This window comes from Dipodomys ordii, unplaced genomic scaffold (genome assembly GCF_000151885.1).
Source record: "Dipodomys ordii isolate 6190 unplaced genomic scaffold, Dord_2.0 Scaffold15, whole genome shotgun sequence".
Taxonomy (NCBI): domain Eukaryota; kingdom Metazoa; phylum Chordata; class Mammalia; order Rodentia; family Heteromyidae; genus Dipodomys; species Dipodomys ordii.
Genome location: NW_012267231.1, coordinates 15,905,768 through 15,929,186, shown reverse-complemented (window position 1 = coordinate 15,929,186; position 23,419 = coordinate 15,905,768). Strand labels below are relative to the sequence as shown.

General features: G+C 54.6%; 2 protein-coding genes across 2 annotated transcripts in view; both read left to right on the top strand.

Moving 5' to 3' along the window:
- The first annotated feature begins 373 nt into the window (after positions 1-373).
- Scamp2 (secretory carrier membrane protein 2) lies at positions 374-21,788 on the top strand. The gene is made up of 9 exons (XM_013011967.1): positions 374-537; positions 12,057-12,125; positions 12,291-12,389; positions 13,882-13,999; positions 14,928-15,056; positions 15,770-15,935; positions 17,790-17,891; positions 21,072-21,192; positions 21,412-21,788. The coding sequence occupies exons 1-9, from the start codon at positions 481-483 to the stop codon at positions 21,544-21,546; spliced, it is 996 nt and encodes a 331-aa protein (XP_012867421.1). The 5' UTR covers positions 374-480; the 3' UTR covers positions 21,547-21,788.
- A 1,445-nt stretch (positions 21,789-23,233) lies between these two features.
- Ulk3 (unc-51 like kinase 3) overlaps positions 23,234-23,419 on the top strand; it is a 6,830-nt gene continuing 6,644 nt past the window's right edge. Inside the window, exon 1 of the mRNA XM_013011932.1 lies at positions 23,234-23,413. Within this exon, the coding sequence (XP_012867386.1) occupies positions 23,260-23,413 (154 nt within the window). The 5' untranslated portion in view covers positions 23,234-23,259. The remainder of the gene's footprint in view (positions 23,414-23,419) is intronic.

The window sequence follows — 23,419 nt, the reverse complement described above, 5'->3', positions numbered from 1 at the left end:
CAGGAGCCAAGGGATCCTCAAGCTTGACACGCAACTGGGGACAAGAAAGCTTTTCTGCCAGACCCCCAAAAGAAGAGGGGGCTCAGCCAGGGTGGGGTACTTTTGCATGGCCCTCTCTGCTGGTCCTTGTCACCCCGGTCCCACTTTGGGGAGTTTACTGCAGGCTGAGAGGCATCTGGGAAGGCCTGCGGCCCCTGGGTTCCCCCTGCGCCCCCGGGACCCCCGGGGTGGGAGTGTCGGGGGGTGGGGAGGAAGCAGAAGGAAAGCAAATGTCCATCCCTCACCGTGCAGAGGGCGGGGCTGGGGGCGGGGCTGGCCTCTGTGACGCAAACAGACCACGCTCCCTGGGAGGGCACTACGCATGCGCCAGAACGGCTTCCTGGCTCCCGGAAGTGGAGGGTCTACACAGATCGCCGCTGGGTCTGGGTGCCCGGAGGCGGCAGCGCTCTCCAAGTTCGCCGGCTGTGGCCTCCGACCGCCATGTCGGCCTTCGACAACAACCCTTTTGCGGACCCAGTGGACGTGAACCCCTTCCAGGTAGGACTCCCCTCAACTCACAGTAATTCTTTCTAGGGCAAGGGCCGACGCCCGGGCCTCTTTCGCCGGAGCCCGGAGACGTGGCGTTGGAGGGACGGGGCCTCTGCCCAATGGGAGAGCGGGCTCTGAAGAGCTGGCCTATTGGAGCGTGCGGGGGGCGGGACTAGCAGCAGGTGGCTCCGCGAAGGGGGCGGGGCGCCACCGTGTTGGGAGAAGTGGGGTTTTCTCGCCCCGGGAGGGGGGGGACTCGGTACCCTTGCGTCTGGGGGCTGCCGGGGAACGGCGCGATAGGACCCTCTTGGGGCCCCCTTCTAGCACGAGAAGGAAGCCGAGTGTAGCGATCGCCTTCCTGAAGTTGTGAGCACACACCTGTTTCGAGTCACCTTAGGAGAGGGGGGTGACGGGAACCATAATGAGGAAGTCGTCTGATGGGATGGAGAAGTGTGGAAAGCCCAAGACATGCCGCCACCACCACCTCCACCATCCCCGTCACCAGCAGCAGCAGTAGCTGCTACGAAACTGGCAGAGAAAAAGTCTAGGAGAGCTCCCTCAAGGCTGGGAGAACAGAACAGGCGAGCCCAAGTTGAAAGACTGGGTGAGAATTCCACACCTTGCCCGGTGCTGGTGGCTCACGTCTATAATCCCAGCTACTCAGGAAGCTGAGATGTGAGGATGGACGTTCGGAGCCAGCCCCCCACCCCCCTGCAGCAAGAAAGTCTGTTGTGTGACACTTTCATCCCCAATAACCCACCAAAAAAGCTGGAAGTGGAGCTGTGGTTCAAGTGGTAGAGGGCCGTCCTTAAGAACAAAAAGCACCTTGGCCATGGTTCCCCTTGGGAGTGGTTTTTGGGGACTGATAGGAAAATCCCCCAATTTGGTATGGAGGAGCGGTGAAGGGGCACTGAGTGCATCTTGGAACTCGGGAAACACCCATGCGTGGCTGAAAATGCACAGACCTATGAGCTGGACTGACCTTTGGAACAATCGAGCAAGAAATGATCTTCTGACTTAGTGCCAAAGCTTCCTGCCCGTGAGCAGAGAGCACAGAGGTGTTCATTTTCTAAGGTGAAGGGGCTGGGACGCTTTTCATGACTGCTCAGAACCAGTTCTTGGGGAAGCGTGTTTGGCTGACTGCTGACTGATGCGCCCTGATGTTTCTGCTCAGTCAGGATGTCAGCAGGCACATGAACTCATCTGACTTGCACTTTAGGTCGATCATGGGTAATTTCCAAATTTCCTGCAGGTGTTAGGGGAGCCCTTTCTCTGACCCGGACCTTGAATCCTTTCAAGGGTCAGAGCAAAGGAAAGGAGACTTCAACGGAAAAATTCCACAGTCAGCCAGGCACCAGTGGCTTTCACATGTCATCCAGGCTGCTCAGGAGGCTGCGATCTGAGGATTGAGATTTGAAGCCAGCAGCTTGGGCAGACACATCTAGGAGACTCTTATCTCCAGTTAATCAGCAAAAAATCTGAAGTGGAGGTGTGGCTCAACTCATAGAGCACCAGCTTTGAGCAGAAAAAGCTAAGCAAGGGTTCAAGCAAGCCCTTGGACCAGTGCACACACAAAAACATTTCCAGTCATAAGAGTGGAAATTTCAAGCTGCTTGGCCTCAAGGTGACTTAGCCAATAGGAGCCCTGAAGGTGAAGTGTGGTTGCTCACTCCTCGCTACACTGGAGAATCCTGAGCATTCCTTTTGGGCTTGATGCTCCCTGGCAGAGCGATTGCAAGGCCCTCGTGTCTTCCATAACACAAATGAGCAGCCATCTCCATTGAGTAGGGAGAGAACATTTGCATTTGTTTCGTTATTGTCTTCTGCTGTTTCTCACTTTATTTATGAAACTGCTGTGTATTACTGGGATTGGGGTTTTACTATTTAATTATGATCCTTTTGTTGTTGTTGTGTGTATAGTGATCCTGGGGCTTGATCTCGGGGCCTGGGCGCTGTCCCTAGGCTTTTTTTGGCTCAAGGCTAGCTCCCTGCCACGTGAGCCACGGCTCCACTTTGGGCTTTTTTGATGGTTTATACAAGATAAAAGTCTCAAGGACTCTTACCCTGGCTGGCTTCAAACCTGAGTCTTCAGATCTCAGTCTCCTGAATAGGTGGGATTACAGGCATAAGCTACCCATGTCCTGCTCCCCCCCCCTCTTTATTTTTCATCAGAATCAAATAAATTTTTTGCTGACTGCAGCAGCAGTCAGCCGTCCAAAAGTGCTAGAGAGCTTTTTTGTCAGTGGTGGCAGTGGGTAGAATTGTGCTGCCTTGTATTAATAGTTCCTTCAATGTCTTCACCCACATCTGTGGTTCCAGAAGTGATTATGCAAACAGAGAGGAGCAACTTCTGTATGGCCCAAGTCAGCCCGCAGACAGCCCCAGGGTATGGCAGGACAGGAAACAGCTGTTGGCCTGCAAACCGGCAACATCTGGTGGGGGAGCCTGTGTGAGCACCGAGAGGGCTGGCTGGCTGCAACACTGCACCCCGCATCCTGGCTGCACCCCCTCATCCTGGGCTGGGCTCAGTTTCCCTTTGTTGTTGTTAAAAAAGTTAAGCTTGTTGTTTAACTTAAGGGCTGTCTCTAGGTTTTTTCGCTCAAGGCTAATGTTCTACCACTTGAGCCACATCTTCACTTGCAGCTTTTTGTTGGTTAATCAAAGATAACAATCCTCATGGACTTTCCCTGCTCAGGCTGGCTTCAAACTTCAATCCTCAAGTCTCAGCCTCCTAAATAGCTAGGATTACCAGCATGAGCTGCCTGAGCCCTGCTAGAATTAAGTTTTCACTGTTGGCCCTGGGCACTAATGGGAGGCGCAGCTTTGGATATGGGTTCAACACTCTAGCCCCCCCCCCCCCCAGCTCCCTTGAGCAGAGCTGTGGGACGTGGCTTCCTCAGTTGACTGGGTTTGAGCCCAGCTTTCTTGACTCAGGGTGTTGGCACAGAGATCAGGAAGGAGCAGGTGGAGAGGTGGCAGACGCAAACTGTCACACCTAGTCAGATTCCAGAGCAGTCGGTGGTTTTTTTTTTTGTCACACCATATAATGCTGGATTGCAAAAATACATTTGGCATTCAGAGTCTGTGGTTTGACGGTAGGAACTGAGAAGTTTCTTAGAAATCTATTCTGACCTCTTCAGTGGGTGGGACACACCCTGGTCACCGGCATTGCTAGCATTAGCAGCAGAAAGGGGACCAAGCCTGGGTCACAGGCCCCAGACCCTGCTGTTTTAAAAATGTCTGTGAGCTGGGCACCAAGTGGCTCACGCCTATAATCCTAGCTACAACTCAGGAGGCTGAGATCTGAAGATTGAAGTTCACAGCCAGCCCGGGCAGGAAAGTCCATGAGACTCTTATCTCCAATAGACCACCAGAAAACCGGAGGTGGCGCTGTAGCTCAAGTGGTAGAGCGCTCGCCTTGAGCTGAAGAGCTGAGGGACAGCGCCCAGGCCCAGAGTTCAAGCCCCACGCCTGACCAAAAAAAAAAAAGAGAGAGAAAGAAAGAAAGGAAAATGTGTGTTGAGGGGTGAAGAGGTGGTGCTGGGGCTTGAACTCAGGGTCTCCTGTTCTCACTTGGCATTTTCCTGTCAAGGCCAATGCTTTACCACTTAAGCCACACACCCACTTCTGGCTTTTTTGGTGGTTAATTGGAGATAAGGGTCTCACAAGTTTTTCTGCCCAGGCTGGCTTCGAACTGTGATCCTCAGATCTCAGCCGTCTGAGTAGCTGGGATGAGAGAAATGAGACACTGGTGCCCAGCACACCGCCATAAATAATTTTCCCATTCTACCAACTCCCCCCACCCCTCCATGAGTGGAATAATACTTATTATAGTTGGGATTTTTTTTTAATGGTGCTAGGGATTGAACCCCCAGAGATTTGAGCATGCTATGCATATGTTCTACTATTGAGCTATACCCCCAGCCCCTTCTTTTGTTTATTTTGGGGGCAGTCAATGTGTTTGAACTCAGAGCCCCACACTTGCTAAGCGATCTGAGGATCACAGTTCAAAGCCAGCTTTGGACAGGAAAGTCCATGGAGACCTTTATCTCCAATTAACAGCAAAAAGCTGGAAGTGGAGCTATGGCTTAAGTGGTAGAGGGCTTGCCTGGAGTGAAAGACTAAGGGGTCATATGATGCTCTGGGTTCAAGGCCCCCCTCCCCCCCAAAAAGAGACTTGTTAGTTTATTAAAGGCTCTCAGAAATCCTACACCTTTCAAACTAACTTAAGCATAGAACCTGGACTCAATTTGTCTGTCAGTGAAATTTCTGGAAGCCTCTAAGCTGTCTTCATCCTTACCCTGCAGGGCAGCCAGGCTCTGCCCACCCCGTATTATTAGAAAACTTCAGCCAGGTGCTGGTGGCTCACACTTGTCATCCTAGCTACTCAGGAGGCTGAGATCTGAGGATCATGGTTCAAAGCCAGCCCAGGAAGGGAAGTCTGTGAGACTCTTATCTCCAATGAATCACCAGAAAACCAGAAGTGATGCTGTGGTTCAAGTGGTAGAGTGCTCCCCTTGAGCTGAAGAGCTGAGGGACAGTGCCCAGACTCACAGTTCAAGTCTCACAACTGACCAAAAGAAAAAAAGAAAAGAATACTTCCTTCAGAGGACAAGCTGTGAGTAGAAAGTTAAGTCACTCGGGGGAGGAAGCTGGGCAAGCATGGTTTTCTCGCGCGCCCGCACCAGCACCCCTGCACCTCTGCTAATTATAGCGCATGCACTCTGTGCTCTGGCTCCTCGGGGCCTCTTTACTTGGGACCAGATCCAGGGTGTCTGCTTCCAAAAGCTTCTCATGAGTCTTGTCAGGTGATGGCCCAGAAAGCTAAAGGGAGGCATTGTACGGTTTTATGTTTTGGCAGTCCACTAGAAATCAGACCACCCAGGCGAACGCCAGGGCTGCTTCTCCTATGCATACTCCTGCCAAATGACTGCCAGCTCAGGAGAGGGGGTGTGAAGGAGGTTGGGGTGCCAAACAGAGGAACCCTTTCAGCGGCAGTCTCCTGTTCACACATTGCCTCCTTACATTTGAGAGTCTTGGTGCTGTAGCTCAAACATTTCCTCTGCAAAGGGAAGAGGGCCAGGGGGGCAGCAGACGTGCGCTGTGGGTGTGGACACAAATACATGAAGTGTCCTGCCTGGGTACCCGGGCCCTGCTCCTCCTGAGGGCATCAGTGCCCCCCATCAGCTTTGGGAACCCCCCAAGACAGGGCCAATTGTCTTAAGAAATTTGAAATGATCATAATTGGGGGCAGGGCACATGCCTGGGATCCCATAGGCAGAGAGCGTGAGGACCAAGGTTCGAGGCCAGCTTGGGCAAAAAAATTATTGAGACCCCCTGTCTCAACAAAACAGGCCAGGCAGGGCGGTGCACCGGTGTAATCCCACTGAATGGGTGCTGGTAGGATGATCAAGGGCCAGGGCCAGCCCTCCAAATAGCAGAAACCTTGTCTGAAAAATAAAGAATAAAAGAACATGAGGTCAGTGCTGCCTAGCAGATGTGGGGCCCTGAGTTCAAACCCCAGAACTGGGCGGGGGGAGAAGGGGAAGAGAGAAAGAAAGATTTTGTCAGCTGCTGGTGGCTCGTGCCTGTAATTCTAGCTACTCAAGAGTAGAGATCAGAGCGGGTACCAGCGCCTGTCATCCTAGCTACTCAGGAGGCTGAGATCTGAGGATGGCAGTTCAAAGCCAGCTTGGGCAGGAAAGTCCATGAGACTCTTACCTCCAGTTAACCACCAGAAAACTGGAAGTGGTGGCACCATGGCTCAAGTGGTAGAGCACTAGCCTTGAGCTGAGGGACAGCACAAAAAAAAGAGTAGAGATAGGAGGATTGTCATTTGAGACCAGTCTGGGCAATAACTTGTTAAGACTCCATCTCAACAGAAAAGGCAGGGTGTGATGATGCATGCCTGTTCCCCCCTAAGGTGGAAAGTATAAATAGCATCATAGGTCTAAGCTGGCCTGGACAAAAAGTGAGACTCTATAACCAAAGCTAAAGGGCTGGAGGTGTGACTCAGGTGCTAGAGTACCTGCCTAGCAAGCTTGAAACCCCTAAATGTAGTACTTAGTACTGCACCCCCTTTTTTTGTTGGTCATGGGGCTTGAACTCTGGACCTGGGCGCTGTCCCTCAGCTGCAATCTAAGGATTGAGGTTCAAAGCTAGCTCGGGCAGGAAAGTCCATGAGACTCTTGTCTCCAATGAAGCACTCAGAAAACCAGAAGTGGCGCTGTGGCTCAAGTGGTAGAGCGCTAGCCTTGAGCTGAAGAGCTGAGGGACAGCGCCCAGGCCCGACAAAACAAAACAAAAAAGCCAAAAATAAGAGAGAAAAGAAATTTGAAAATGGCAAGTTTCTAACAGCTATACACAACCGGATGGCAGTGCCCCTACCCTTATACTTAGTAACTGAAGGGCAGGGTGTCAGAACTTGGCCAGAGAACAAGGGAACGTTATATTGTCTCCATGGGTAAGGTAATCCTGGGTTCAGAGAATTGGTAATGTTTAACCGAGGCAAACGCTTGCTGCCCATGCAGAGGAGAGAGCTCTGTGCACGGCCTTTGTGACTCAGCGGGCGGGGCCCCTTCAGGATGCCCATGGGCCCCGGCTGGAGAATGGTGATGGCCGACCCTGTCCCACAGCACAGCTGAGCGCTGGCCACCCATAGTAACCGCACACCAGGCATGGTGAAAAGCTGTGGGCTCAATAATCCCAGCTACTCAGGAGGCAGAGATCTGCACCTCACAGTTCAAAGCCATCGTGGGTAGGAAAGCCCATGAAACCCAGTATCAACACACTCACGCAAAAAACAAACGCAGGGCTGGGAAGGTGGCTCAGTGGTAGAGCGCTTGCCTAGCACACATGAAGCCCTGCGTTTGATTCCTCAGCACCACATACACAGAAGTGGCGCTATGGCTCAAGTGATAGAGTGCTAGCCTTGAGCAAAAGAAGCTCAGGGACAGTGCCCAGGCCCTGAGTTCAAGCCCCAGGACTGACAACAACAACAACAAAACCTAAACCCATACTTGGTTGTATGTGCTCACCCCTCTGCTCCTGTGTGTAGCCTGGGCTGCTCCTCGCTCTAAGGTCCTGTGGTCTCCATGAGTGGGGAGCCTGGAGACCCCCATTGCTGAGGCACATGCTTGTTTGTTCCCTGGCTGCTCCCTCGGCCTGCTCAGCCTGTTTTCAAGAGACCCCATCCTCACTGACCAACACTGAGGACATCAGGGCCCCTGAATTGCATCTGCATGTGGGAGTCTAGATCCCTGGTCTCAGCCCCTCCACAGCTTCTAAGCAATATCTCAGGCCTACCCTGCCCACATCCTTATCCTCCACCTCCTTCCACGCCCAGCCTGCAAAACCTGTTTCTCCTTTCCCAGTGCCGAAGGTGGCACTTTAACCAGCCATCCAGGCTGGCACCCCTCCCCCCGCCACTCTCTTTTCCTTCCTCCCCCTCCATTCCTGCGCTGTAGTCTTTCCACTCCTGATCACCCCACAGTGCTGAGCCAGTGCCGCCACCTCCTCCTCTTTCTCTTTCTCCTCCTTCCTCTCCTCCCCTCTCCTGTCCCAGCAGTTCTCACCACCATCCATCTCTCGTTCTCATTGCAGCCTGGATGCCTGGATGGACATTGTGAACACCCAGCTCACTCAGCCCCTATTGTTCCCTATTCTGAGTACCCTGCCCTTCTTTTTTGTTTGTCGTGGGGCTTGAACAAGTCTGGGCCTGGGCGCTGTCTTTCAGCTCTTCGGCCCAAGGCTAGTGCGCCACCACTTGAGTCAAGGTACCACTTCCAGTTTTCTGGTGGTTCATTGGAGATAAGAGTCTCATGGAGGGCTGGGAAGGTGGCTCAGTGGTAGAGTGCTTGCCTTGCATGCATGAGGCCCTGGGTTCGATTCCTCAGCACCACATAAGCAGAAAAAGCTGTAAGTGGCGCTGTGGCTCAAGTGGTAGAGCACTAGCCTTGAGCTGAAGAGCTGAGGGACAGCACTCAGGTCCAGAGTTCAGGCCCCACAACTGAGAAAAGAAAGAAGAAGAAAGAAAAGAGTCTCATGGATTTTCCTGCCAGGTCTGGCTTCGAACCTCGATCCTCAGATCTCAGCCTCCTGAGTAGCTAGGATCACAGGCATGCCCACCGGCACTCCAGCAGGTGATTGTGTTTTTAAGGTAAAAGGAGCTTTGGGGGCCTACAGGATGCCTGTCTAGCCAGCACAGGCCCGAAGCGCAAACCCCATTACTGCCAAAACAACAACAACAAAAGCAAAACTAACAATCCACCGATAGAAAACGTGGCAGCTAGGGCAGAAGGCGTCCTCACTGCCTGTGGTAGCCATTGTTTCGATGTGTATTCCTGCCTGAATTAGTTCCTGTGATTACTTTTGACAAAACTAATGTGGCACTTACATAACAAAGCCCGTTCTGTCTGCCTGCCACCTCGCAGCTGTGCCCGCATGACGCTGTGCCCTTCCAGGGGACATGCGCAGAAACCTGCCTTTGCTCTCCAGTGCCCCTGACTGCCCCCACAGGGACAGTCGTACGTGGTTTGTCATATTTCCTGCGGACGGATTCTCGCGTTCTGGGTCAGGGAGCTTCAAGGTCACCTGTGGCTTGTGTGCCAGGGCCCTGACAGCCCTCTGGGGATAGCTTTTCTCGGCCTGTGACACTCAGCCTGGTTCCCAGCAAATGGGACCTCACCACGGCTCAGAGCTTCAGGCCATTGGTGACTCTTGCTTCCCAGAGAGAAACGCCTGGGATTTTTAGCTCGTGGGGTATTTGTTTGTTTTTGTGCTGCTACTGGGGCTTGAACACAGGGGCCTGGGTGCTGCCCCTGAGCTTTGTCATCCAAGGCTGGCACTCTGCCACGTGAGCCACAGTTCCACTTCTGCCTTTTTGATGGTAAGCTGGCAATAGGACTCTCACAAACTTTTCTGCCCAAGCTTGCTTTTTTTGTTTGTTTGTTTTTGCCCATCCTTGGGCTTGAATTCGGGGCCTGGGCTGTGTGTCCCTGAGCTTCTCTGTGCTCAAGGCTAGTGCTCTACCACTTGAGCCACAGCACCACTCCCAGCTTTTTTCTGTGTATGTGGTACTGAGGAATCGAACCCAGGGCTTCATGCATGCTAGGCAAGCACTCTACCACTAAGCCACATTCCTAGTCTCCCAAGTTTGCTTTGAATGTGGATCCTCAGCTCTCAGCCTCCTGAGTGGCTGGAATTACAGGCATGAGCCACTGGACATGTCTCTTATGGGGTATTTCTTTCTTTCTTTTTTCCATTGGTATTATACAGTTATGTATAATTACAGTTATATAAGTCAGGTAAAGAGTACATTTCTTTTTGGACATGGTCTCCTATGGGGTATTTCTTGAGTGTGTTTAGAGGGAACAGAAGTCAGTCTTACACTGGGAGCTTGCTGGGGGCAGCCATAGCAGGAAAAGACTGGAGAAAGTCAGCTGACTGTGGCTTGCAAAATGGCTAGGGCTTGGCCTGCATGAGCAGGATGACCTGGCACACATTAACTGTTGCATCTGAATGAAAGCAACTGTGTTCCGCAGTTTATTCCAGGTTATTAATTCAGTAACGGGCGTGAACCAGGCTGGGCAGCTGGGGGCTCAGGTTACTCTTACTGGGTGAAATTTTAGTCTCCACCATCCTGTCTTAACTCCTTGACCCACTTAGAGCAGTTGGCGTCATTTGGTGAGAGGAAGAGGAGGTTGGTGCTGCCAGCATCTGTTTGCCCCTTGGAGTAAAGCTGTCTGCAGGCCGTAAGTGTAGCCTTTGCTGGAAAGACCATCTGTGGGTCTGGGGTGCTTTCTCCCCCAACTCCATCCCCACCTCTGCATTGGAAAGGGAAAGGGCGTCTTGTGTGAGCCTTGGGTTTCCTCGCAGATGTGCACCTTGGGCACGTGTGTGCCTGCACCTGAAACTGCTCCTCACTTGTCCCTCCAGTCCCCTGTCCTGCTGTGACTCAGACTCCAGTAACCCGTTCCTGGGCTGCTGGGTCTGATTTCAGTGACCTGAGCAGCCTCGCTCGGCTCTGGGTGGGTATCCGCTGACTAGGAAAGGAGAACACTAGATACTGAGTCCCAGTCTTCCTTGCAGGGAGCCAAGTGATTCTGGGAGAAGACTACTAGTTGAGGCTGGGTGCAGTGACTCAAGCCAGCTACTAGGAAGGTAGAAATGAGAGGGTAGTGGTTTGAGGCCAGAAAAAAAGTTAAAGAGATCCTATCCGAAAAATAAAGCAGGAACTGTGGGGCTCAAAGTGGTAGAGCACTAGCCTTGAGCAAAAGAGCTCAGGGACAGCACTCAGGCCTTGAGTTCAAGCCCCATGACCGACAAAAAAGAAAAAACTGAAGCAAAGAGGTCTGAGGATGTGGCTTGAGATAAAGTGCTTGCCTAGCAAGTATGAGGCTTCAACTCCTAGGACCACAAAAAAAAAAAAAAAGAAAAAGAGCCAGGTTGCTAGTGGTTCACGCCTGTATCCTAACTTCTTAGGAGGCTGAGAGCTGAGGATCGGGGTTCAAAGCCAACCCAGGCAGGAAAGTCCATGAGACTCCTAATCTCCAAATCACCAGCAAAAAGCCAGAAGTGGAGCTGTGGCTGAAATGGTAGAGCATTAGCCTTGACCACAAAAGCTCAGGGACAGCTCCCAGGCCCTGAGTTCAAGCCCCAGGGCAGAAAGGAGGTGGAAGGGAAGAGGGAGAAAAAGAATCATAACTGTTTTTTTGTTTTTGGCCAGTACTGGCGCTCGAACTCAGGTCCTGGACACTGTCCCTGAGCTTCTTTTGCTCAAGGCGAGTGCTCTACCGCTTCAGCCCCAGCGCCACTTCTGGGTTTTTTTTTCTGTGTACGTGGTACTGAGAATTGAATGCCGGGTTTTGTGCATGCTAGGCAAGCACGCTACCGACTAAACCATATTCCCAGCCCCAATAAATGCTTTCTATAGAATAATAACTAAAAGAGTTGTAAGTATGTACGTTCTCCATCTCTGTCACTCGCCACCACCTCTCCAGAGACCCTGGTTCCTGTTGCCAATTCAATATAAGCACAGTCCTGTGAGTTCAGGGTGCTCAGGGCCCTTAGATGGCTGCCTGCCTCCCATTTCCAGGGGAGAAGGGATTCCAGCTATGTAGGAGCAGAGTGTGTGCAGCCTCTGGTTGAGGCCGCCCTGGCTGGGCAGGTGATCAGCAGCCTCAGTGCTGCTCTGCATCACAGGGGTCCTGCTGACTGCTGCCCAGGGTTCACCCTCTCCCTGGTTTCTTATTTATTTATTTATTTGATGCTGGGGCTTGAACTCAGGGTCTGGGCGCTGTCGCTGAGCTCTTTTGCTCAAGGCTGGCGCTCTGCCACTTTGAGCCACAGCTCCACTCCAGTTTGTTTTGGTGGTTCATTGGAGATAAGAGTCTCCTGGACTTTTCCTGCCTGAGCTGGCTTTGAACTGGGATCCTTAGATCTCAGCCTCCTGAGTAGCTGGGTTTATAGGCATGAGCCACCATGCCCCAGCTTCCCTAGTTTCTAATGCTGCTCTCTCCCCTTCTCAGGATCCTTCTGTGACCCAGCTGACCAACGCCCCCCAGGGTGGCCTGGCTGAATTCAACCCTTTCTCAGAGGTGGGTGATGTGGCCCTGGCTGTGACCTTGGGGTCTGCCATTGGGGGTCTGTGGGCCCTGGGTCCTGTGGGTCAAGAAGCTGCTGAGGAAGGCCCAGGGCGTGGCCCTTCCCTGGGGGTGCCACAGCCAGGCCCCTCATCTCCCTCTGTGCTCCGACCCACACAGACAAATGCGGCCACCACGGTTCCTGCCACACAGCGCCCCGGGCCCTCGCAGCCAGCGGTTCTGCAGCCCTCCGTGGAGCCCACGGAGCCGCACCCCCAGGTATGGTGGCTGCTGGGGCTCCCCTCCCCGGAGGGAGGCCACCCAGACCCGGAGCGGGACCCCAGGCTGCTGGTGGGGAGAGGAGCCCCTTGCCAGTCCCTGTAGATCTATGGTCACTTGCAAGTGGAGAGACCGCCTTGCCAGTCGGTACTGCCACCCACCACCCACCGCCACCCCACCATACCCTCTGCTTACGGAGAGCATTTGCCCCGCCACCCAGGGCGCATGCGGCCTTCTCTTCTCTTTCCTGGGCCCTGAGTCTGTGTGCGCATGTGCACATGCACGCACAGCTGGGGCTCACGCAGCGCATGTTAAGCCCAGGCTCTACTGCCCAGCTCCATTCCCTGCCTGTCTCCTCCCCGCCGCCCCCCCCATCCCCTTATTCCTCCCTCTGTCTTCCCACTTCTTGTTGTCCCATCCCCAAGTCCGGTGACCCTGGTCTGCTTTGTGCTTACCCCTCTCCCCCCCATCCCCTTCCCGCCCTCCTCTGGGCCCCTGGCTGCCCCCCGAGCGCGTCCCACAGTGGAGTTGTGTGTTCCAGCTTAGGCAGGCCAGCAAGTTCCTTCCCGCCCGGCTGCTGGCGGCGGGCGAGCTCTCAGAGAGGCAGATGTTGCTAGGAGGAGATAATATCCTCAGAGACAGCTACCTGCGAAAGCTGCCCAAGGTAGGCCCAGCCTAGGGGAGCACGAGGGGGGCCAGGCAGCCCCCGAGCACGGCGGGGCTCAAGCCCAGGGTGGTCTGCAGGGACCCAGCCCTGCTCCTGGAGGCACCGACTTGGGGAGTTGGGGCTTGAGACCCTCAGTGAGGTACTGTGTGCTTGGTTCTCCCCACCTCACCGCCTCAGTGTGACCCCTCGGGTCTGTAAGAGGACCCACGTGCCATCTGCTCCCCGCAAGGAAGCCAGCAGGAACCGGGGTGGCCAGTAGCAGCAGCAGAGCCCCAGGCCGAGTTCTGCCTGCCCAGGAGGAAGAGCTTGGCCTCGGTGTGCATGGAAGCCAGGCAGAGCAGGGCGGTCCTTAGATGGTTGGCCAATCACAAGGGGTGTAGGGTGGGCCAAGAGATGCAAATCCCTAGGCTCCAGTACACACAGCCTGCCCTGCACGTGTCCCCTGCTGCCAGCTTTTCCTGATCCCCACTCTACTCCTCCCCGCCCCCAACTCTGCACACAACCTGGGTCTCTGGGTTCTGACTTCAGCCAGGTCTCTTGTGAGGTCTTTCCCCCCTTGCCTTTACCTTCAAAAGTGTCTATAAGAAGTGGTCAAGGGGACATTTCAGGGCTGAAGGACAGGAGAGCCCTGGAGTGGGCAAGGAGTCAGAGGTGGTGTGGGGGTGCAGGGAGACGGGTCCCCTTGGCCCATCACTGTGGAGCTCCTGGTCCCTCAGACATGCTGGGAGTGGGGGTGGGTACTGTCCCGGGCTCTGCCCATCTGCCTAGGTTGACACTGTCCTTCTGTCTTTGTGTCTGGCTGCCTCCGGTCCCCATTCTCTCCAGGCTGTGGTGGCTGCAGCCCAGGCAGGCCTGCTCCGGCAGCAGGAAGAACTGGACAGGAAAGCTGCTGAGCTCGAGCGCAAGGAGCGCGAGCTACAAAACACCGCAGCTAACTTGCATGGTAAGGGAAGGCTGCCAAGGCCCTGGCCGGTGCGGGAGAGACTGGCCTTGCAAGGAGCCTCCCCACACCCACCTGAGCTGCCTTTCTCCTGGGCGTCTGCAGAGCTGCCAGAGCTTCTGATGTTCTCAAAGGTGGTCAGTCCTGGGGAGGAAAGTGAAGACAGGCTGGGTGCTACTCAGGAGGCTGAGATCTGAGGATTGAGGTTCAGAGCCAGTCAGGGCAGCAAACTCCGTGAGACTCAGCTCCAGTAAAAAAAAAATAAGGCTAGGGAAGTGGCACTGTGGCTTAAGTGGTAGAGCGCTCGCCTTGAGCTGAAGAGCTGAGGGACAGCGCCCAGGCCCAGAGTTCAAGCCCCATGACCGACCAAAAAAAAAAAAAAGACATACAAAAATAGGGCTAGGAAAGTGGCTCAATGGTAGAGCGCTTGCCTTGTATGCATGAGGCCCTGGGTTCGATTCCTCAGCACCACATAAACAGAAAAAGCTGGAAGTGGTGCTGTGGCTCAAATGGTAGAGCGCTAGCCTTGGACTGAAGAACTGAGGGACAGCAGACTGACAGAAAAAAAAAAAAAAGTTAAGATACCTGCCATGGGGTCCTAACCAATGTAGAAAATTTCAGCACTTCATCCCAGCTCTGAAATTCTTTGCTCTGTGTGTGTACATGCCAGTACTGGTGCTCATGTTCTTGCAGTTTTTCCACAAAGGGCTGGCACTCTACCACTTGGCCACACCACTACTTCCAGCTTTTTGCCAGTTAATTGGAGGGAGAGAAGTGTCTTTGGAAGTTGTCTGTTCCCCCAGATTCACTCCAGATCACGATCCTCAGATCTCAGCCTCCTGAGTGGCTGGAATTACAGGCGTAGGCTACCCGGGCCCAGCTTGTTGCTGCTCCTGAGGCTGGACCCTCCCTCACTTCCTGTCTCCTGCAGTGCGGGAGAACAACTGGCCCCCACTGCCCTCTTGGTGCCCTGTCAAGCCCTGCTTCTACCAGGACTTCTCCACCGAGATCCCCGCCGACTACCAGCGCATCTGCAAGATGCTCTACTATCTCTGGATGTGTGAGTCCCACTCCTGCCGGCGTCTCTGCCATGCGTGTCTTTCCCTGCCGTGTCGGGTCTCTGCAGATGTCGCCCTCCCAGGGCCGGGGCCGAGTGCACGGTCCTTGCACCCACAGGCCGCTCCCTGTTCGGGAACCGTCGCAAGAGGGCCAGCTAAGCAAGGAGACTTCAAGTCCCTGGACGATTCCTGTAGCAAGCGGCCTGTAGCCAGGCACTCATGTCTCACTGGCTGAGATCTGAGGATCACAGCTAAAAGCCAGCCCAGGCAGGAAAGCCCGGGAGACTCTTTATGTCTTATTAGCTACCAAAAATGCTGGAAGGGAAGCTATGGCTCAAAGCTGTGCAGCACTAGGCTTGAGCCAAAAAGCTCAGGGATGGTGCCCTAGGATCTGAGTTCAAGTCCCAGGGCTGGCACCAAAAACAAGTGGTAGACGGTAGTGGAAAGTCTCTAGGCCCCCTGGATGAGGAAGGGGGCGCTAGGTCACTTCCTAAGGCCCAGCCCTGAGTGCGCCCCCCCCCCCGCCTCCGGGAGACAGGGAGGCTTGTTGTTCCTCTTGTGAGGGCCTAGGAAGCCAGGACTGGAAGCTCACCCTGCCTCGGCCAGACCCAGTCCTCCCAGCATGGACCTCATCTCCTGTCCTAGGGCGGGCGCCCCTTGGGGAAGCCCTTCACCCATCTTGGCTCAAGCCCCGTCTCTCCCTGCCCTCCCCCAGTGCACTCACTGACTCTGTTTCTGAACCTGCTTGCGTGCCTGGCCTGGTTCACCAGCGACATGGCCGGCGGCGGAGGAACGGCCTTCGGTCTCTCCATCCTGTGGTTTGTGATCTTCACCCCCTGTGCCTTCCTTTGTTGGTACCGACCCATCTACAAGGCTTTTAGGTGAGTAGAGTGGGCGCAAGGGGTGAGGGTGTGGCTGGGTCCCAGGCTCCAGGCCCCTGTCTGGGGCTCAGCTTTCCTGTGCCCGCCTGACAGAGCCAGGATCACGAGCCCCTTTCCTCAGTTGTACCTCAGGCCTGCCCAAGCCCCGTCCTTATTGGGAGGGAACTTGGCTTGTGGGCAGGTGCTCAAAATAGGTAGCTCTTCTCCAAGCACCAGTAGCTCACGCCTTTAATCCCAGCTATTCAGGAGGCTGGGCTGCGAGGGTTGAGGTTCAAAGCCAGCCTGGGAAGGAAAGTCCCTGAGACTATTAATTCCAGTGAATCACCAAAAAGCTGAACTTGGGCAGGGAGTGTGGCTCAGTGCTTAGCATGCATGAAGCCCTGGGTTCGATTCCTCAGTACCACATAAAAATGGGAAGTGGCGTTGTGGCTCTCAAGTGGTAGAGTGATAGCCTTGAGGAAAAGAAGCTCAAGGACAGTGCCCAGGCCCTGAGTTCAAGCCCCAGGGCTTCCTCTCAAAGGTTCTGAATCAAGTCTCTGTAGAGTGCTAGGTGGGCACACTCAGCGGCCAGTCCTGTGAGCCTGAGTTTGTGCGGGCCCCCTCCCCCAGGTCCCTGGGGTCACACTTGATGCCTTGAGATCTGGGGTCCTAGCAGGACTCCCTTGTCCAGGACCCCCTTGCCTGAACCCCCACTGCATTCCAGTACTCAAGGACATACAGGTACACCGCACCACTCAAGCACTTGGGGAGTTTATTCAATGTTGGTATTACCAGATACTACTTTTTTTTGTTGTTTTTGGTGGTGGTTCTGGGGCTCGAACTCAGATTCTTGTGCTTTGTTTAGCTTTATCACTCAAGGCTGGTGTTCTGCCACTTGAACAACACCTCCACTTCTGGGTTTTTGCTGGTTGATTGGCAATGAAAGTCTAATACTTTACTGCCCCACATGGCTTTTTGAACCTGTCCTCAGATCTCAGCCTCCTGAGTAACTAGGATTACAGATGTGAGCCACTGACTTCTCAAATAACTTGTTGCAGAAGCTGGGAAGGGGGCTCAGTGGTAGAATGCTTGCCTCTCATGCATGAGGCCCTGGGTTCAATTCCTCAGCACCGTATAAGCAGAAAAAAGCCAGAAGTGGTGCTGTGGCTCAAGTGGTAAAGTGCTAGCCTTGAGCTGAAGAGCTGTGGGACAGCGCCCAGGCCCAGAGTTCAGGCCCCACGATTGACCCAAAAAAAAAAAAAATAATACTTCTTGCACCCAGGGGAGTTTTGGAGATCAAACTCAGAGCCTCACATACATCCTCAGCCCTTGGTCTGCAGTGTTTTTATGATTGTGACTTTGGCCTTGACTTTCTTTCCTGGTGGTACTGTAGCAAGCACTGCAGGAGATGGTTGCTAGGCTCTTTATATTGTGCACTTGTCTGGCCCCCAGTCCTGGGGCTTAAATTCAGGGCCTGGGTACTGTCCCTGAGCTTTTTTGCTCAAGGCTAGCACTCTACCACTTGAGCCACAATTTTGGTGATTTATTGGAGATAAGAGTCCAGAAACTTTTCCTAACCCAGGCTGGCTTTGAACTGTGATCCTCAGATCTCAGCCTCCTGAGTAGCTGGGATTACAGGTGGGAGCCACCAGTGCCCAGCTATATTATGCCTGGAGGGACCATCTTGATCAGAACTCTACGCAGCAGGAGGCAGCGCATTTCCACTGTGGCGACATTGCGTGTGGGACATGTGGCTAGTCCATGGGGCTCTGTCTCCTTGTCCCCTGGCTCCGTGAGTTGAGGCGTCACACCCACTAAGGAGTGGAGAAACATGGTCCAGCCCTCATGACTGCCCGTTTCCCTATCTCCCCACAGGTCTGACAACTCTTTCAGCTTCTTCGTGTTCTTCTTCGTGTTTTTTTGTCAAATAGGGATCTACTTCATCCAGTTGATTGGCTTGCCTAACCTGGGCACCAGGTGAGACTTGGGGCATTACAGAGGGAATTTGTGTTGGGTGATGTAGAAGAGCCCCACTTTTGCCATGAAAGGAGGAACTCCTAGGCCTGCTTAGATCCATCTTGGACTCCTTTCCCTAGTGTGTTTTCTTTTTATTTCTATCCTGCTGGGGATGGAACCCAGGGCCTTTACACAGACGAGGGTAGGTAATAAGAGAGAAGAATCTCACAGACTTTCAGCACAGACTGTCATCTTCAGATCTCTGCCTCCTGAGTAGCTAGGATTACAGGCATGAGCCACGGGCTCCGGCCCCTTTCCAGTTCCTTATCAGTAGCCTTTCCCGTCTGCCCGTGCTCTCTGCTGTGGGGTATGCGTGGACTTGGCTTGAACTGTTAGAACTGCGGCTTTTCTCTTGTCACACTTGCCTGCAGGCCGATGGAGGCTCAGGCTTTCACAGCCCCAGAGCTGCACACCTTTCTCCAGAGGCCTTGGGCCTGCAGAGATGGCTCCACCTTCCCTGGCTGGCTGCATCCTGCCGTCCTCCTTGAGTCCCCCATCTTCCTTCCTACCCCAGTGCACTGGGAGCACTGCTGAAAGGTCAGGCTGCCCTTTGCCTGAGCAATGTGAGCCTGGAGACTTTTATTTTGGTCCCTGCTTCCAGTCTCCCTGCTGATTCTAGTCTGGCCTCTTGTGGTTGACGGCCCCAAGCAAGATCCTGGTAGCAAAGCTGTGATCAATTAACTGTGTGGCCCTGGATTCAGAAGCCTCAGTTCTGGTCCCAGCCCTCACTGCCCTAGCTGGGTTCACCAAGATGAGCTCAGCCTCCTCTCTACCCCCCTGCAGAACATTGCTGCCCCCCCCTTCAAGCTCTCATTCCCAAGCCTCTGGCTGCCATTAAACTGCATAATGAAACTGGGCCTTGGTGCTCATGCTTGTATCTCAGCTACTCAGGAGGCCGCGATCTGAGGATCAAAATTTGAAGCCAGCCTGGCCAATAAAGTCTCCATGAGATTTTTATCTAATTGCCACAAGTGGAAAAAATCCACAGGGTGAGGTGTGGCTCAAATGGTTGAATACCATTCTTGAGTAAAAAGGCTCAGGGACAGTATCCAGGCCCTGAATTCAAGTCCTAATACTGACACACACACACACCAAAAAAAAAAAAAAGCCATCTCGAGCTACATAGTGATCCTATGTCCCCAAAACAAAAGTTACTTCTGTGTTCTTCTAAGAATTGCATAGTTTTAGCTCCTTATATTTAGAATTTTGTCCTGTTTTGAACTGATTTTCACATATGGAGAGGTAGGGTCAGTTCTGTATCATATCTGGTGAAGTTGTCCAGTACCATCTGTTAGGGGCTTTTTTCTTCTTCTGCCTATTCTGGGGCTTGAACTCATGGCTTTCCATTCTTACTGGCTTGTTTGCTTAAGACTGGTACTCTTGCCGGGCGCTGGTGGCTCACGCCTGTAATCCTAGCTACTCAGGAGGCTGAGATCTGAGGATCGCAGTTCAAAGCCAGCCCGGGCAGGAGAGACCATGAGACTCCTATCTCCAATAAACCACCAGAAAACCGGAAGTGGCGCTGTAGCTCAAGGCGAGCGCTCTACCACTTGAGCTACAGCACCACTTCCGGTTTTCTGGTGGTTTATTGGAGATAGGAGTCTCATGGTCTCTCCTGCCTGGGCTGGCTTTGAACTGCGATCCTCAGATCTCAGCCTCCTGAGTAGCTAGGATTACAAGCGTGAGCCACCAGCGCCCGGCTGCCTGTTTTTTTTTTTTTTGTTGTTGTTGTTGGTTGTGGGGCTTGAACTCAGGACCTGGGCACTGTCTCTGAGCTCTTTTGCTCAAGACTAGCCCTCTACCACTTTGAGCCACAGCTCCACTTCTGGTTTTCTGGTGGTTCATTGGAGATGAGTTTCACAGCCGGTGCCAGTAGCTCATACCTGTAATCCTAGCTACTCAGGAGGCTGAGATCTGAGGATCAAGGTTCAAAGCCAGCCTGGCAGGAAAGTCCATGAGACTTATTTCCAATAAACCACTCAGAGAACCAGAAGTGGTACTGTGGCTCAAGTGGTAGCCTTGAGCTGAAGAGCTGAGGGACAGTACCCAGACCCAGAGTTCAAGCCCCCCAACCAACAAAAAAAAAGTTTCAGAGACTCTTGCCCAGGCTGACTTTGAACTGTGACTCTCAGATCTCAGTCTCCAGAGAAGCTAGAATGACTACCCAGTTAGTTTGGCATTTTTGCCGGTTAATTGTCTATAAAGTCTTGGGGCTTTTCTGCCTGGGCTGGCCCTGAACCTTGATTCTCAGATCTCAGCTTCCTAAGTGGCTGGGATTACAGGCCTTGCCCCACTGGCACCTTCCTGGTTAAAGAAACTATTTTTTCTTCTTTGGTTTTAATACTCTTGTCAACACTTACTTAGTTGGTAGGAATTTGGGTTTGTTTGTAGATTCCTGGATCCTCTCCATTCTCTCTCGGGCCATAGATCTGGGGTTTCTTTCTCCAGGCCCACGTGTTCTTTTGATTTCTGTGGCTTTGTAGTAAGCTTTTGAAATCAAAAAGTAAGAGGAGGGCTGTGTGGCTCAGTGGTAGAGTGCTTTCCTAGCATACATGAAGCCCTGGGTTCGATTCCTTAGTACCACATACACAGAAAAAGCCAGAAGTGGTGCTCTGAGGCGCAAGTGGAGAGCACTAGCTTTGAGCAAAAGAAGCTCTAGGACAGTTCCCAGATCCTGAGTTCAAGCTCCAGGGCTGGCAAAAAAAAAAAAAGCATGAGAATGTCCCTTTATAGGTTGAGAGGTTGAGGATACTGGGGCTCAGCAAGTGACATGATCCGTTAAAGACAGACAGAGTCCCTGGGTCCTGGCGAGAGAAGCCGAGGTGACCGGATGAAGAGGCCAGGCTTCTTCCTCCCCAGAGCGATGCCTCAGGAGCAAGGATGGAGGCGGCCTGTGCCCGCCCCACCCCCACCCCCACGCATGGGACGAGGCCCAGCCCACTGCTGCACCTGACACCTCGCTCCAGACGTTCACGGTCTAGATTCCCTGTGGGAGGCTGCATTCGGGCATCTGCGCAGTGCCCAGCCCCCTTTGTCAGTGCCAACCCCCATAGGGGGAGACGGAGGCCCACAGACTGGTAGGTACCCAGGTGGTGGGCGGGGCCAGTACTGACTCCTCCCACCGACCTGGCTTCCCTCTAGTGGTTGGCTGGCAGCCCTGTCTTCCATTCATCAAGGACCCTTGGCTGTGTCGATCATCATGATGGTGGTCGCTGGCTTTTTCACCCTCTGTGCTGGCCTCTCACTCTTCCTCCTCCAGCGGGTAAGTGGACCGGGGAGGGGGAGCTGCCACAGCAACCCAGCAAACTCCTGCCCCCCCTCACCTCCACAGTTGGGCCCCCAGAGGTCGAGGGCCTGGGTGTGAGGCTGTGGGGCGGGCAGCCAGGCAGGGTTGGGCTGTAGGCAGCCCCTGTTAGAGTGTGGCTTGGGTGGCCAGGCCTGGGCACCCCCGGGCAGGGTCCTCACCCCAGCCTCCACCCAGGTGCACTCCTTCTACCGGCGCACGGGAGCCAGCTTCCAGCAGGCCCAGGAGGAGTTCTCCCAGGGCATCTTCAGCAACAGAACCTTCCGCAGTGCCGCCACCTCTGCCGCCCAGGGAGCCTTCCAGGGCAACTAAGCCTCCTGACTGCCCTCCTGCCCCGGCCTCCTCTCTCGCCTGCCTTCTGAGCTGCACTTGCCATGGGTGCTTTATGCAGTGGCTCTGCCCAGCACAGACCTGCGGGGTCCTTCCTCAGCAATCAGCGCCTCCCCCAGGACCCCAGGACCCCAGGGAAGGGCGGGGGCAGGGACAGGGATTTTTTTTTTTTTTACATGCGAGAAAAGCAAAAATAACATAACTGTCTTTTCCTTCTCTGGTAATGGTTTGGTAGGGGTTTTGTCTGGAAGCAAAAAGTCCTTTTGAGTGAAAGCTGTCTTTCCTCAGGAGGACGCACACGCGTGCACATACACACGAGATCATTGCCGAGCCAGGCCCCACTCCACCAGGAATAGTTAGCTGGCAGCCTAGATTCCACTCTTCCCCAGCAGGCCTGGCCTGAGTCAGATTCTGTGGGTAGAGCCTGTGGCCTCACCACGCCTGCCCCGCCTGCTCAAGCTGGATAGCTCCCCACTTTCGGGGGGCTGCAGTGTGGAGGAGCAGGCTAGCCCGTCGCTCTTCTCCCCAGATCACTGTGCAGTGGTCTCCAGGACCTCCAGGCTGGCTGCCCATGTTCCTCATGGACAGATCCAAGCCACCTTTAGACCCCTGCATGGTCCCAGTGCGCCTACCCCCTGGTGCCCCTGGGAGCCCTCCCCGAGCCCTTCAGACTTTCTGAATGTATAATGGGTCGGTTGGCCTTGGAGGATGGGGAGAGATGGACAAGGTTGTTCACAGGGCTGTGCTGCCCAGTCTCTGGCAGTGTTTTGGGAAGTCTGGCTTCCCGGCATGATCTGCTTGGCTCTGGTTGGTTTGACTTCCTGTCCTCCCGAAGGCCCGCTGCCCTGCCCTGTGCCTTAGCCACACTCCCAACCTCACCCTCAGCAGTACCCAGCTTGGATGGCTCCTAGGGAGGGCGGGGGTCCTGCAGGCGGGACTGCCGAACCACCTTTCCTGGCTGTCTCCCACACCACAGTAGAGGCTAGGTCCCCTCCACTCTAGTGGTCTCCGGGTGTGTCTCGGCAGCGGGCACCCGGGAGGCCCGGGCGAAGCCTGCGCCCTGCCCTGCAGAGCTGGGGCAGCTGGTGTGGGCGTGGAACCTGTCCCCAGCTGCCAGCGTCGGCCTGTGGGCCCAGCCGGGGCGGTCAGACCGCACAGGTCTACACCCCCGGACGACAGCCACCAGGGTTTTGTAAACTTTCTGGTATTTTTTTCCTCCATGTACAAATGTATATGTATGTCTCCATTTTTGTGCTTAAATAAAGACATTTTCAGAGAGCCCCGGTCCTGCTGCCTTGGTGAAGATGAGCGGACTGGGGACGCAGCCGGCCCTTACCGAAGGGCACCGCTGAGCCCCCGGCCCCAGCACCCCGATGGCATGTGGGGGACCTCCAGGCGTCGGACCCCGCAGGGTTCCCAAGCCGTCCTGTGGGGGGGACTGGGGGGAGTGAGGGAGGCGGGGCCTTGCGGCCGGGGGCGGGGCTTCGCGGCACGAGGAGGGGCTCGGGGCGGGGCTTCGGTATGAGGAGGGGCCCGGGGGCGGGACTTAGTGGACTAGGGGCGGGGCCCCGCTGCGCTTCCGGCGGGCGGGGCCGGCCGCGTGGAGCCCAGCCCCCTAGACGCACGCAGGGATCGTCGCGCCCGGGCCGGAACCGGCGCTGGAAACCCGGAAGGCCGCGGGCGGGCGGGCGAGTGATGGCGGGTCCCGGTTGGGGTCCCCCGCGGCTGGACGGCTTCATCCTCACCGAGCGCCTGGGCAGTGGCACGTACGCCACGGTGTACAAAGCCTACGCCAAGGTGAGCGTGGAAGGGCCGTCCCGGGGGGACGCGGGACAGCGGCCCCGAGCCCGCGTGG